This window comes from Taudactylus pleione, unplaced genomic scaffold, assembly GCF_031769625.1.
Source record: "Taudactylus pleione unplaced genomic scaffold, aTauple2 ptg000073l, whole genome shotgun sequence".
Lineage (NCBI taxonomy): Eukaryota > Metazoa > Chordata > Amphibia > Anura > Myobatrachidae > Taudactylus > Taudactylus pleione.
Genome location: NW_028284475.1, coordinates 8387771 through 8402298, shown reverse-complemented (window position 1 = coordinate 8402298; position 14528 = coordinate 8387771). Strand labels below are relative to the sequence as shown.

General features: G+C 47.0%; 1 protein-coding gene across 1 annotated transcript in view; it reads left to right on the top strand.

Moving 5' to 3' along the window:
* Nucleotides 1-14324, top strand: part of RPRD2 (regulation of nuclear pre-mRNA domain containing 2) — a 62293-nt gene extending 47969 nt beyond the window's left edge. The window contains exons 9-11 of the mRNA XM_088467664.1: nt 9074-9427; nt 9714-9908; nt 11515-14324. Coding sequence (XP_088323790.1) covers nt 9074-9427; nt 9714-9908; nt 11515-14009 — 3044 coding nt within the window. The 3' untranslated portion in view covers nt 14010-14324. The remainder of the gene's footprint in view (nt 1-9073; nt 9428-9713; nt 9909-11514) is intronic.
* The last annotated feature ends 204 nt before the right edge of the window (nt 14325-14528 follow it).

The window sequence follows — 14528 nt, the reverse complement described above, 5'->3', positions numbered from 1 at the left end:
GGCACAATACCACCACGGATGCCTGGGTTCGAGAAGTGGTCTCCCAGGGGTACGCCCTGTCTTTTCGGCACAGACCACCCCACCAGTTTTTCTGCACAAGTCCTTCTCAGGACAAGACCAAGGCGTTACAGGTTCAGGAGGCTATAGAGTCCTTGCTGAAAGCAGGGGTCATTGTTCCCGTTCCTCTATCACAACGAGGGACGGGGTATTATTCGTCTCTGTTTCTGGTGCAGAAACCCAATGGTTCTCATCGCCCTATCCTCAACTTGAAGTCTCTGAACAAATTCCTCAGAGTTCCCAAGTTCAGGATGGAAACGTTACGTTCCATCATTCTGGCGAAGGAACCGGGGGATTACATGGTGTCCCTGGACATCCAGGACTCCTACCTCCATGTTCCGATAGCATCTTCACACCAGCGGTATCTGAGGTTCGCTATCCTTCAACACCACTATCGGTTCCGGGCGCTACCCTTTGGTCTCTCCACGGCACCGAGGGTGTTCACGAAGATTATGGCGTCATGGCCGCACATCTTCGGAACCAGAATGTACGGCTGCTGCCGTATCTGGACGACCTCCTGTTGCTGGCGAGCTCCCCGGAGGTACTGCTTCAACATCTCCACCTGACGATCGCTTGCCTGCAAGCACACGGGTGGTTGATAAATTGGAAAAAGTCCTCCCTGATTCCATCACAGCGGATGGTTCATTTGGGAGCCCTGCTGGATTCGCGTCAGCAAAGGATCTTCCTGACTCCGGAGAAGGTCGCCTCCCTACAGCTGCGGATACGCAGTTGCCTGAGCCTTTGCCGCCTGTCGGTCCATTCGACTATGAGAGTTCTGGGGTCCATGGTGTCGACATTCGACATGGTGGAATTTGCCCAGTTCCATTCCCGGCCCCTGCAGGGGCTGATTCTATCAGAATGGAACGGGTTACCTCACCGGATCCGCTCTCAGGTGCTGGTGTTGTCTCCGGACGTTCGGCAATCTTTGGCTTGGTGGCTTCAGACAGCTCATCTGGTCGAGGGGCGCCCATTTTGGATCCCGGACTGGGTCCTGCTCACGACGGATGCCAGTCTCCGGGGTTGGGGGGCAGTGACCGGCTCTTTGTCGCTTCAGGGTCGTTGGTCAGCGGAAGAAGCACTTCTCCCCATCAACATCCTGGAACTGCGGGCAGTATACAGGGCCCTGCAGTCGTCCGGCCCCGCTCTTCACGGAAGGGCGGTACAGGTGCAGTCCGACAACGCCACCACGGTGGTGTATATCAACCACCCAGGCGGAACTCGCAGTCAGGCAGCGATGTCGGAGGTGTCTCGTATCCTGACTTGGGCGGAGGGTCACATTCCGGCGATCTCGGCGGTCTTCATCCACGGAGTCCTCAATTGGGAGGCGGACTTCCTCAGCCGTCATGACGTGCATCCCGGGGAATGGTCGCTTCACCCAGAGGTGTTTCAGCTACTCGTGGACAGGTGGGGACTGCCGGAGCTGGACTTGATGGCCTCCCGTCACAATCACAAGTTGCCCGTTTACGGGTCAAGGACAAGAGACGCAGGCGCAAGTCTGGTGGACGCGCTGTCGGTGAAATGGACGTTTCACCTGGCGTATCTGTTTCCTCCGCTATCCCTGCTTCCTCGGGTTCTGCGGAAATTCAAGCAGGACGGCGGCATGCTCGTGCTGGTAGCTCCGGCGTGGCCCAGACGTCCTTGGTACTCCGATCTCAGGAGCCTCTCCATCGACGCTCCGTGCCTTCTTCCTCAGCGTCGGGACCTGTTGTCTCAGGGGCCCTGCCTTTACCCGGATCTGGGTCGGCTGTCTTTGACGGCGTGGCTCTTGAGACAGCCGTCTTGAGGTCTCGGGGCTTCTCCAGTTCGGTTATTGGTACCATGCTCAGGGCACGCAAGCCTGCTTCAGCACGGATTTATCACAGAGTGTGGCACACTTACTTTCAGTGGTGTGAGTCCAGACATTATGATCCTCAGGTGTTCCGAGTTTCTAGGATCTTGGAATTTCTTCAGTCAGGATTGGATCTCGGCTTACGCCTTGCATCTCTGAAGGTTCATGTGTCCGCCTTGTCCGTGTGGTTTCAACGGCGGATTGCAATACTACCAGATGTTCACACCTTTTTCCAGGGTGTTCTCAGGATCCAGCCTCCCTTTGTGCCTCCTGTGGCTCCTTGGGACTTGGCGGTGGTGCTACGGGTCCTGCAGGGTCCTCCGTTTGAGCCTCTTGAGGCGGTGGAGCTCAAGTGGCTGACATTTAAGACGGTTTTTCTCCTGGCAATTGCTTCGGCCAGGAGGGTGTCTGAATTGGGGGTGCTTTCCTGTTGCCCTCCTTTCCTGATTTTTCACCAGGACAGAGCGGTGCTCCGCACTCGTCCTGAGTTTTTGCCCAAAGTGGTCTCGAAGTTCCACATTAATCAGGAACTTGTTGTGCCAGCTTTTCAGTCCCCTGATCTTTCAGCTGGTGAGACTTCCTTAGATGTGGTCCGGGCGCTTAGAATTTATGTAGACCGGGCGGCTTCGGTTAGGAAGTCTGATTCCTTGTTTATCCTCTTTGGTTTTCACAAGAGGGGTTGGCCTGCCAACAAACAAACGTTAGCCCGTTGGCTTCGTTCCGTTATTTGTGAGGCTTATGCACAAGAGGGTTTACCTGTGCCAGCCTCTGTTAAGGCTCATTCCACTCGTTCTGTGGGTCCCTCTTGGGCTGCTAGACGTGGCGCTTCTGCTGTTCAGCTGTGTAAGGCGGCCACTTGGTCTTCTATTCAAACGTTTTTGAGGTTCTATGCGTTTGACACCTTCGCCTCTCAGGATGCTTCCTTTGGGCGCCGGGTGCTCCTTTCAGCACAGGAGCGTCCCCGCCCTTAGTTGAACTGCTTTGGGACATCCCCAAGGTCAACCCTGTGGACCCCCTATGGACCCTGAAGTAGAAAACAAGAGATATGGTAAGAACTTACCTTTGTTATCTCTGTTTCTACGAAGTCCATAGGGTCCACAGGGCGCCCGCCCTGACGCACCTGGCTTCAAATGGGCTGTGTGGCTGGTCACCGGTTTTCCGTCTCCTATTGCTGTGAGTATGGTTTCTTGTGTGTTCCAGTCTTCCTTCTCTCTGTTCCATATTCTCCTCCGGCCTAGGCTGCTTACCAACTGAGGTGCCTGTGGCTCGGGGGCGGGGTATAGAGGAGGACCCAAGTGCATCCTGGGAGCTAAAAGCTTAACTGTGTGGTGCCCATGGATCCTGTTCCAGCTATAACCCCAAGGTCAACCCTGTGGACCCTATGGACTTCGTAGAAACAGAGATAACAAAGGTAAGTTCTTACCATATCTCTTGTTATTTATTGTTCTAGTTTAATTTCTGAAAAGATCACGGCGCATGTGCTAAGAGATTAATTAGAGAAGGCTTCTTATAAAATCAAGTCACCAGGAGACCTGAAAAAAATATCTTCCTAGTAAAATTAGTTGGTATGCCCAATTTCCACTTAAATTATTGATGATAAACAGAATTTCTCCTTCATCCACCAGGGGACACTGGAACTCAAGACACTGGGTTATAGACGGTAGTTGAGTAGAGCCTGGCACTTTAAATCTAAAAGTGTGACTGGCTCCTCTATGCCCCATCAGCCCCAGTTTTGAAATGTGCCTGAGAGAGCCGGTGCACATTGGGGCTGTTTCCAGCCCTTTAGTTAATATTGTACATAGTGACCCTGAGGAGGAGGAGGAGGCATACACAAGAAGTCATCAGACCCTGTGAGGACCCACCACAGCTGACACCTGCTTGTGTCCGGGTCTTCTTCATCTCCCTGATTAGCCCAGCAACCCGGTCGCAGCAGCAGGTAAGTATGACCACTGCTCCTGAGTAGCAGGAGCAGAGGATGTTTTCGCTGGGCTCAGGGACAGCATGGGGCTGCTGCGGCTGTCACTGACTAGAGGGAGCGGGGCTAAATCACTTCGGCCATAGTCTCTTGCAAGGAGAGCTATGTGCTGCCCATAGCAGCTTCCTCCCCTGTTTTTGGCGCGTCCAGCTCACAAGAAGTGGCGCCATTTTAATAGAGGTTAATCTCCTGTACAGTTCCTGCCCTTCAGAATCAGCTGTGCTGTTTATTTACTCAAAAGCCTCCACAATCCTTTCAGAAGCGCTTCTATAATGTTTCTGAGCTGCTGCAGACGATACAGAGCCAGGGTCTAGCAGGAGTCTGTGAGTTCCCTTAGTGAGGGAGCTTTCATATTATTCTATTCTGCTGCTCCTCTATTGCTGTCTCCCTAGTATTTTCAGCTCTCTGGCTGTGTATTGGAGGCTGTTTTTTTTTTTTTCTGCATGTCTGTATATATCCTGTTTGTGTGGTAGGGAGTGTATTATGGCAGCTAAAGCAAAAGACAAAAGTACTTGTGAAAAGTTGTTTGCTTCTAATTGCAGAGAAAGGGTTTACGCAAGCTCGCTCTGAGGGTTCATCCCTTTGTGAGGCTTGCGAGTCAGAGGGTCCAGTTGTAGCACAATCTAGTCAGAATGTTATGTCCTCCCTGTTAAGTAGCCTGACCAGGGTTATGGCTGACTTGACCTCTGAACTAGCCGCTTCTCGCAGGGAACTGGAAGCTGCCAGGGACGTTCCTCGCACAGCTCACTCTAGCGAACCAGCTTGGGCCTAGGATTTAGCCCGTTACCTGGATAGTCTGGTCCACTTAATAGGGACCTCATCTAAATCCCTAAGCTGTAGTAAGCCGGCCTCCTAAAAAGAGGAACCTTCCAGCGGTCCTGCCATCAGAGGAGGAGTTGGACGCAGATCACTTCTCTCAGGAGGAAGGTGAGATGCTGGAGGATATGGAGGTTTTTTCACAAGAACCTGTGGCATCTACACAGGGTAGTGAAGCTCTTATTCTGGCGCTCCGGGAGGTCCTTCATGTGTCGGATTCTGAAAATCCAGTGTCACTGGATTCCTCCTTATTCAGTAAGAAGCAAAAGTCCACTATTACTTGATTTGTTTCTCTCCAACTAGATTAGCAGATTGCAACATTGTGGAAACATCCAGATAGGCAGTTTCAACTCTCTCGCCATATACTTTCCCCATAGATAACAGAAGCAAAAGGGAAGCTCCACCACCTGTGGATTCCTTGGTTTCTTGCCTATCAAAGAAGACTACGCCCCCAGTCCCAGCTGCTTACGGCCTTGAAGGAAGGCTCTGAACGAAAATTTGTATACTACTCTGAAGTCCATCTACACTGCTGCTGGTGCGTTACTCAGTCTGACCTTGGTCAGCTTCTGGGTTAACAAGGCGGTAGAAAAGTATGCTGAACAATTGGCGGAGAGTCTAAGATCTCATACTTCCCAAAGTGATTTTATTTTGCTTGCAAAACATATTCAGGAATTGGCTGTCTATCTGGGTGAGGCCTCCAGAGATATTGCTCTAGTAGTTTCCAGAATCTCTGCTTCAGCATTAGCAGCTCTCCGCGCTCTGCAGCTGCGTACTAAGCAAGTGGACGCCCAGTCTAAGCGCGCTGTAGAAAGCCTTCCGTTTACAGGTGATATACTTTTTTGATCTGGAGATGAACAAGTTGATTTTTCAGGCCACGGGTGGTAAAATTACCTTTTTTGACTTCCTCGGCAGCTAGTCTGCGACGTTCTTTTAAAGTTCGTTCCTTTCAGGCCCCCGCTAGGTTTCAAAGCAGACCTCTGCAGTTCAAGGAGGTCATTCTAGAGGATGCCAGGCTTCAAGTTCCTGTCGTCTGGACCCCAATCCAGCAGACAAACCAGTGGCATGACAGGCTTCCTACCCACCTGGGGAATCTCAAGGGCCCGCCTTCTGAGGTTTACAGAAGTTTGGGTCCAGACTTGTTTCGACTCTGGTTCGGAATCTCGTCCCAGGGTTACAAAATAGAATTTGCTTTTCCTCCTTCAGTTTGTTTGTTCAGCATGGGTCTTCCAGTCGATCCCTTGAAATGACTAGTCTTTAGTCAGGCAATCGACAGGCTACTGGACTCTGAGGTTCCGGTTCCAACTCCCCAACGAACTCAGGGATTCTACACCAATCTGTTTGTGGTTCCGACGCTGGATGGTTCGGTCAGGCCCATCTTAAACCTAAGATCCTTGAATCTCTATCCTTTCACAGATTCAAGATGGAATCCCTTCACTCGGTCATTGTGGGGTTGGAAGCAGCGAAGTACATGGTATCCCTGAACATCAAGGATGCGTATTTGCACATCCCTATCTGGAAACCACACCAAGCATTCCGACTGTTTGCGTTCAAGGAATCTCATTACCAGTTTCAGGCCTTGCCGTTTGGCCTGACGTCAGGCCCCCAGGGTCTTCACCAAGGTAATAGAGGTTATTGCTCATCTTTGCTCTCAGGGAGTTAACATTGTCCCCTACCTGGACAACCTGCTCATCAAGGCCTCGTTGGCAGAGTCTGTTGGACCAGGTGGAGCTGAATTATCAGCTCCTTATACAGCACAGCTGGATTGTCAATTTCCAGAAGTCTCAACAGGTACCGTCCTTGAGATAATTCTGGACATTGATTTACTACGAGTAGTCCTTCCCCTTGACAAGGCGCTAGACATTCAAGAATTGGTTCGTTTGGTTCTCAAGTCAAAACGGGAATCTGTACACCTTTGCATCAGGCTTCTAGGAAAGATCGTGGCATCCTTCAAGGTCATCCAGTTCGGCAGATTTCACTCCAAGCCGTTCCAGTTGGAACTTTTGTTCCAGTGGTCCGGGTCACATCTACAGATGTATCATCTGGTGAGACTGTCTCTGCAGGCCCACATTTCTCTAACCTTCTGTCAGGTCATCGTTTCGGCATCTGGAATTGGATTCTGCTGACTACAGATGCTAGTGTTCGTGGATGGGGAGCAGTGATCCTGGGCATTCAATTCTAGTGGCGTTGGTCTCATCAGGAGTCACTCTTGCCGACCAACGTCCTCGAACTGCTGGGCTTGCCGGTCAGAGTGCAATCCGACAACGCCACTGCAGGGGGAGAAACGCAGTCGCATGGCATGCGCGAGGCCAGCCGCATAGTACAGTGGGCGGAAAGACACATCAATGCCATCTCCGCGATCTTCATACCAGGAATGGACAACTGAGAAACCGATTACCTCAGTCGTCAGGATCTTCAGCTCTACATCCCGAAGTCCTCCTACAGTAGGTCCGCCGTTGGGACAGGCTGCATATAGATCTCATGGCCTCCAAGAACAATTGTCAACTGCCTCTATACTGCTCCAGAACAAGGGATCCCGAGGCTGTTGGAGCAGATGCGCTGTCACTGCCTTGGCTGAACGATTGTGTACCTGTTCCTGCCAATTCCACCACTTCCACTCATTCTAAAGCACGAATCCATGACCGTTATAGTGGTGCCGGACTGGTCCTGTCGGGCTTGGTACTCTGATCTCGTCTTCTGGTAGACAAGCCGTGGCTGCTTCATCTACGATCTGATCTTTTGCAGTGTCCGTTCGTGTACCCCGACTTAAGTCTGCTTCGTTTGACTGTGGTGTGGCTATTGAGACAGCCATCTTAGGGAGACTTGATATTCCCTGAGCGGCGATCCCTACAATGCTCCGAGCTCGTAAGCCGGTTACATCGGCACATTACCATAGAATCTGGACGTCCTGTGTCTCCTGGTGCGAGGAGCGCGGTTCTTCCACGTCCTCATATTTACTTGGACTTCTCTTCCTTCAAAGGGGTCTAGATGCTAGATCTCGTTTGGGCTCGCTGAACGTGCAGGTCTCGGCCTTGTCTGTTGTCCCGGCATTGTTGGATTCTTCTAGGGCTTTGCACTCTTTGGATGTGGTAAGGGTTCTCTAGGTTTATGTGGCACGTACATTGGGGCTACGTAAATCGGTTGCTCATTTTGTGCTTTATGATGCGGCCCGGTGGGGTTGGCCTGCATCAAAACAGACCTTAGCCAGGTGGTTCTGTCTGGATATTTGGCAGGCTTATGTCGCCAATGCTCGACCCTCTGCCTGTATCCATTTCAGCATTCTACGCGCTCTGTGGGTACTTCTTGGGCTGCGCACGGGGGGGCTTCTGCTTCTCGGCTTTTTCGTGCAGCTACATGGTCTACTCTGCACACTTTTGTATGGTTTTGTCGGTTTGATACCTTTGCGGCCTCGGAAGCCAGATTTGGCTGCAGGGTGTTGCAGGTTTCTCAGCACTCTCCCACCCGGGAGGGAAGCTTTCGAACATCCCCAGTGTCTTGAGCTCCAGGATTTTGGTACTTACTAGTAGATCCATTTCTGATTCCACAGGGGACACTGGAGCTCAAGACACTAGGGTATAGACTGTGGCTGAGTAGAGCCTGGCACTTTAAATCGAAGTGTGACTGGCTCCTCCCCCTCTATGCTCCATCAGTAAGTACCAAAATCCTGTTTTTACGGATACTCTAGTCGGCAAGAAAGGTCAGTTCTACCACCTGATACCTTGCTAGGATTAACCCATTACAGTTCAGGTTCATGAAGGTCCATTGTAAAGTATATTTATCTTGTCTCTTGCTCCCCAGGGCCACTGAACCTTTCTTCACTAAAATAAGAGAATTTTCCCATGCGTTTCACACCTAAAGAGTACATGTAATCTCTGACTGGCTCATTTTATACCAGACAGCAGCGTATGCCGTTCTCCCATGACCAATCATCTACAGTTTGGTCACAGCCAGGAGTATTAAAAGTTGAGTGACAAGAGGAACTTATATCTCACGTAGGGGGAGATCTAGCAAGTGGTGGAGAGAGTGTGGATGGAAATAAAGTACCAACCAACCAGCTCTTAACTGTCAGTTTATAGGCTGTTTTTGACAGGGGTTGATTGGTTGGTTTATCTCTGTCTAGTTAAGTCTCCCCCAAACATTGTTTTACCCCAACATTCAGCTACATTGGAGGAAGGGGGGGGGACTGTTGAGCTCAACCACTTTACCATCATTCTGTTACAGAGCAATAAGGTAAAGCATCCAGATAGTTTGACTGGCTTCTGTCCTTTTATATAGCTTTAGGCACACATTCACATATATCCTATGGGGTAGGTATAATGGGACCCTCAAGCATGTTCTGTTTATTCTGCCACCCTACACGTTACGACCAGAATACTAATCATTGGTTATTTGATTTGCAGTTGAAGAAAGGAAGGAGCAGGAAGAGCCGACTACATCAACAGTGAAGGATACAGTCGACAGTGCTGCTTCTACACCACTCATCGAGGCCACAGCTTCTGTTCCAGTGCCTGCTGCAGCTCCTGCCCAGACTCCTTCCCCAGCACCTGCATCCATCTCTATAAGTGCGCCAGCACCTGTCCTCCCCTCCACTATGGCAGCTGCTCCTTCTGTGCCAGTGGCTCCAGCTAATGCAAAAACAGTAACGACCCCTGTAGCTGTTCCATCAATTCCCCTCGCATTGCCAAACTTGGCCAATGTAGACCTGGGGAAGATCAGTTCCATCTTAAGTAGCTTAACTTCTGTCATTAAAACCGGTGAGTCTCATCTTGATTTTGTCTGTTTCTAGTCTTGTTATTGCTCAACATGTGTTCTACGCAGTTCAACAGCGAATCTGCAAGACTAGCGTATGTGGGTAATTCTTCTTTTCTGGAATGTATTAAATATGCTAGTTTTAGGAGACTTTAATATTCATAATTGAATGTAGGGTCATGCTCCAAAACAAAATGTTTCTTTTTAAGTAGTATCGTTAATTTCAGTACGCTAACTTCCTCTTTTCTGAAGTCACGTACATATACTAAATGTTTCTCTTCTCTATTTTAGGAGTGAGCCCGGCAGCCAAGCCTTCCCCTGGCACACCCACAACTCCAACTAGTACCTTAAGTGGTGCTGTAAAGCCGCCAGTTCAGAACACGCCAAATCCTTTGGCAAACATACTTTCCAAAGTCGAAATAACTCCTGAAAGCATTCTTTCAGCTTTGACTAAAACGCAAGTCCAGTCTACGGCAAACTTGCAAGGTAAATTTTATACCATTGCCACCAGTGCTTTTCTTAAGTGGCCAAATCAAGCTTATTTGTTTATCGAGAGGTATTATTCAAATATTGGGATCAATCCAACGAGTTGAGTTTGTTTTTCATAAGATTTGCACTAATGCGTGCACCTGACTATTCTCCAATCCAATTAAAAATGCCTGTTTGCGGTACTCGCAGCGGGGGTTTGTGAATTGTCTGCCAAATGTGATGTAAAAAAAGTGCATGAAAAAGTGGGTTACCTTCCTGGACGTTAAAGTGACAATTTCGTTTGTAGGATCCTACAGAAGGCTGTTAGTGGGCATAAGGAAAGTACTGGAACTTTTTAAATTGTTAAATGGCTGATTTTGAGATATATATATATATATATAGATTTTTTTTATTTTTTTAAAAGTGAAAAAATTTAAATGCAAAAAAAAAAAAAACAAGTAGGAAAAAATATGCTTTTGGGGTACATCAAGGTGACCTTAAAGTATAAAACATAACCGTTATTCAAAAAAAAAACATTTTTCCTTAAACCCCAACATTATTGGACTAATAAGCCAATTGGAAACTTCAGTTGCCTGATTAATATATAGGGAGGTGTCTAATGAGTTCTGCACAGTGTCCCGACATTTTCACCTTAAAATAAAGACTTACCCTACCATCTCTCACCCCTGGGGTGGTGCAAACATAAAAATGCGAGTTTACTCTAACTGGCTCAATGCGAGCTTCTAATTGGATTGCAAAATGAATTTGCAATGTGAATTTTCTGAGAAACTCGCAACTAATTGGCTTGACCCCATTGTATTTTGCAGGGTGACTAAATACCAACAAATCAGTTGTTGTAATGGGTACTTTACTGGCAAGATTTCAGGTGTTTAGTGGGAGGTTCGTGTCTTTGGAGCAGGATGCATGCAGACACTGAGCTGTTTAAGCGTGTTGGATTGTTTAGGTTCATGAATATGGAATGAGGTTTAGGCCTTACATTTTATACACATTAACGTTTTTGCACACATTCAAATTTAGGAGTATTCCTTAATTGGATGGAGTTTAACGGATAACTTTAAAGACCTGTTACACTTTCGTCTCATTTGGGGGACACTGCGACCCTGGGTTTAGAGGGGAGGCTGAGGGACAAAGCAATGTTTTATTTAGGATTTATGAAAGTAAAATAGTTTTCAACTCTTTGGTTTTCCACTATAGCTTTGTTAGTAACATTTTATAACGTATGTACTCTTTCTCAACCATATAGCTATTAAACAGCGGGTAAAGGAAATTGAATATAATAGAAATATATTATTGCTAAATATATTAATATGGAAATTGGCCTGTAGTAAAAAAAAAAAATTCTCCATAAATCTTTTTAAGTAATTAGCTTGTTGCTTTAGGACTGTTTCTGAAGCATTACAGCTCTTCACATATATGTTCCATAATATATAGTTTGTATTAACATGTGTGCAATTGTTTGATTCTCTGCCCTCTACACTTTAATGTTTTATTTTTATTCAAGGATTCTTAGGGTGAGTTGCACTTTTTTTTCTTTTATCTATAAGTAACTTTTGTTTACTTTTCAGCTAATGTTTGAAATTACGTTTCTTGGTTTATTTTACAGGTTTATCATCTTTGATTCAAAGTGTTGCTGCGAGCACTGCTCTGCAAAGCGGATCGGCAACGCTCAGTACATCAACTGCTCCAGTGAATACTACGGTGCAAACTGTAAAAGACCGAAATACTCCCTCTGTAACTTCCCCTTTCATGCCTATAAGCTATGGTTACTCCCCTACAAACTCAAACCGTAATGTTTCTTCCACCTCTGTCTCCAAGCCAGCTGCTCCACCTAGTTCAAGTGTAAAACAGACAGGTAATCCAGCTGGGTTTGCAGCACAACCTAATATATCTACAGAGAAGACCATTAACCAATCTGCAGAGATGCCTAAACCTGTTGACGACACTGAACCCTCCAGTCTAGAAATGAAGATTCATAATTTTTTGAAGGGAAATCCAGGCTTCAGTGGTCTAGACTTGAACATTCCCATCCTTAGCGGTTTAGGTTCCACTGCTGTGCCGGACACATCGTCAGAGTTTAACAGTGGGCCTACGAGTACCTCTCTGGATAATGTAGATGGCACCCCGGTCCGTGATGAAAGAAGTGGTACACCTACCCAGGATGAGATGATGGACAAGCAGACCACAGGCAATGTCGATAGTGTGTCATTGTTATCAAAAATAATAAGCTCTGGCTCCTCAACACCCAGCAATTCAAGATCTCCTCTCTTAAATAAAGACAATGAATTTCAGATGCATCTCTCCTTACCATCCTATAGACCTTTTGGTATTGATGGAAATTCACCCAATGCATACCGGCAGTCATCTGATGCTATGGAAAACCAATCACTGGTTGACAATACTTTGGATAAGTTTTTTCCAGATACATCATTTCATGAAGATGAAGACTATCGGGACTTTGAGTTTTCTGGGCATCCATCTGCTGCCATTGGTAATCTTGATACAAGGCCATCGAAAACCACTCCAATGGAATATCCACCACTTACTCAGAGCTTCAATCAGCCCCAAGATTTTAATAGACAGTCCTTTCCTCATTCTATAAAGCCTCCTTTTATTTCTAATGAGAACAGTGGCCAGTTGCCCCCATCTTCTGATATGTATGGTGGCTATAATTTAAGAGGGAATAATCTTGAGGGTAGCAGCTCATCTTCCCCTCCAAAAATTGAACCGTTTTACCCATCTGATACTAATCATAATAGAGCATTGTTGCATTCTGGTATGCCACCCCAAACTCAGTATTCTGATTCTTCTCATGTTTCTCAAAACAGACATTCAAACTTTCACCCCAAGAGTAATAATCCTACACGGACAAGTGCTGAACAATCGGCCTCGGCTATTTCAGCGTCCACAGCAATGGAGTTTAAAAATATGCTTAAGAATGCTTCTCTCCGAACATCTGAGAACCAGTTTAACCAAGCAAGTGTAAATGAAGATGCCCATATCTCTAGGCTCGGTCACCCTGGTATAACTTCTGAAGACCGTTCTGAAGAGCAGTACCGCATAGAAACTAGAGTCTCTTCCTCTTGTGTTGACTTGACAAAGAGTACAGAGGAAAAAGGGGCTCCCATTGAAACATTGGGGTATCACAATGTTGGTAACATGAGGATCTCAGGGGAACCTATTAAAACTGTAGAATCAATGAGGGTTGGCATGAAGGGGGGCAGAGGTCATGGGCTAGATGGGGGTAGAGGTGGTTGGTTTGAAATGGGTAGCACAGGGAGTTCTTTTGATGATGGTCCTCAAAGTGTTGACGAACAGCCTTCAGTCAGTGGCAACAGTGGTGGGGTTGGTTTTAATACACAATATGAGGAGCACTTACCACGATTTCCAGACTCTGTCAGTGACTTCAGAGCAAAAAATATTCCGTCTTTTGACCCTCACTTACCACCACCATCCATGGTTTCTCCAATGGATCGTGGTGTTCCCTTTCCAATAGATCAGACTGTGCCACCTCCTTGCCCACCACCTGGTTTACCACCTGACCATGGAAATCTCTTTCCTAGTGATATGCCTATCTCCTCACTTTTACCCTCTGTGGAGCCACCTAAAACCTTGCCACATATTGCACACCCTCCACCAACAGAACATGGAGGAAACCCCTTTAATGTGCATCACTCAACAGAACATGGTGGCATTCCCTTTTCACCACCTCCACGTTTAGATATGCGCAACCCATTCTCACAGGACCATGGTTCTGTTCATCAAGGGGCTATGAAGGAACCTTTCACCATGCACCCAGGTTCAACAAGAGAACATGAACCTTTTCCCCATGACCATAATAGCCAGCACAACCAAACACTTGGTAGGATGAATGAGCCAGTGGCCCATATTCCTAGAGACCACCATAGAGGTTTTAGTGGTCCTCCCCATCACTTTGGCCCACATCACAGAGACCTAATGAACACTGGTGGCTTAAGGACCCCGCGACCTCAATTCAGGCCTAGAGAACCATACCACAATTTAAAACGACCACGGCCACCTTTTGGAAGGGGACCACAGTTTTTCCCCCCAAAGCGTCCTTATTTTCCACCAAGGTATTAACACATCTGCTAATGTTTTTGAAGTTGTGGCACTGACTTTTTGTACTTGTCCACTAAAGCCTGCATTTGGTTTGGAATTTCTAAGATCTTAAGCTAATATCTGAGATAAATCAGAAAAGCGTGTTCTTTGTTCTCCAAGTTAATTGAGAAGTCCAAAAAATGTATGTTGGGGAATTTTTTTTTTTATATAGTTTTTTTTTCCCCCCCTATGTTTTCACGTGACTCACTTGAGGCCGAAGTTATAAAGAGGTTGTTCGGAATGCTGTTGTCTTTAACAAATGCACAACTTCAAACTAATAAACCATACCTGAATCAATCTATGGAGTCAAGCCTACCCAGATCAGCCAATTGCTTTCTATATACCGGATAGGTGAGTCGCAAGGGGAAGTAATCAGGAGATCAGTGTTTTGGTTTTTGGGTTTTTTTTGAGGATAAATAATGGAATTTGTCTCTTAAAATGTTAAATTTTCTTCCTCTACCTACTCCCTCTAATTCTCTTCACACCCTACAGTCGAAAGAA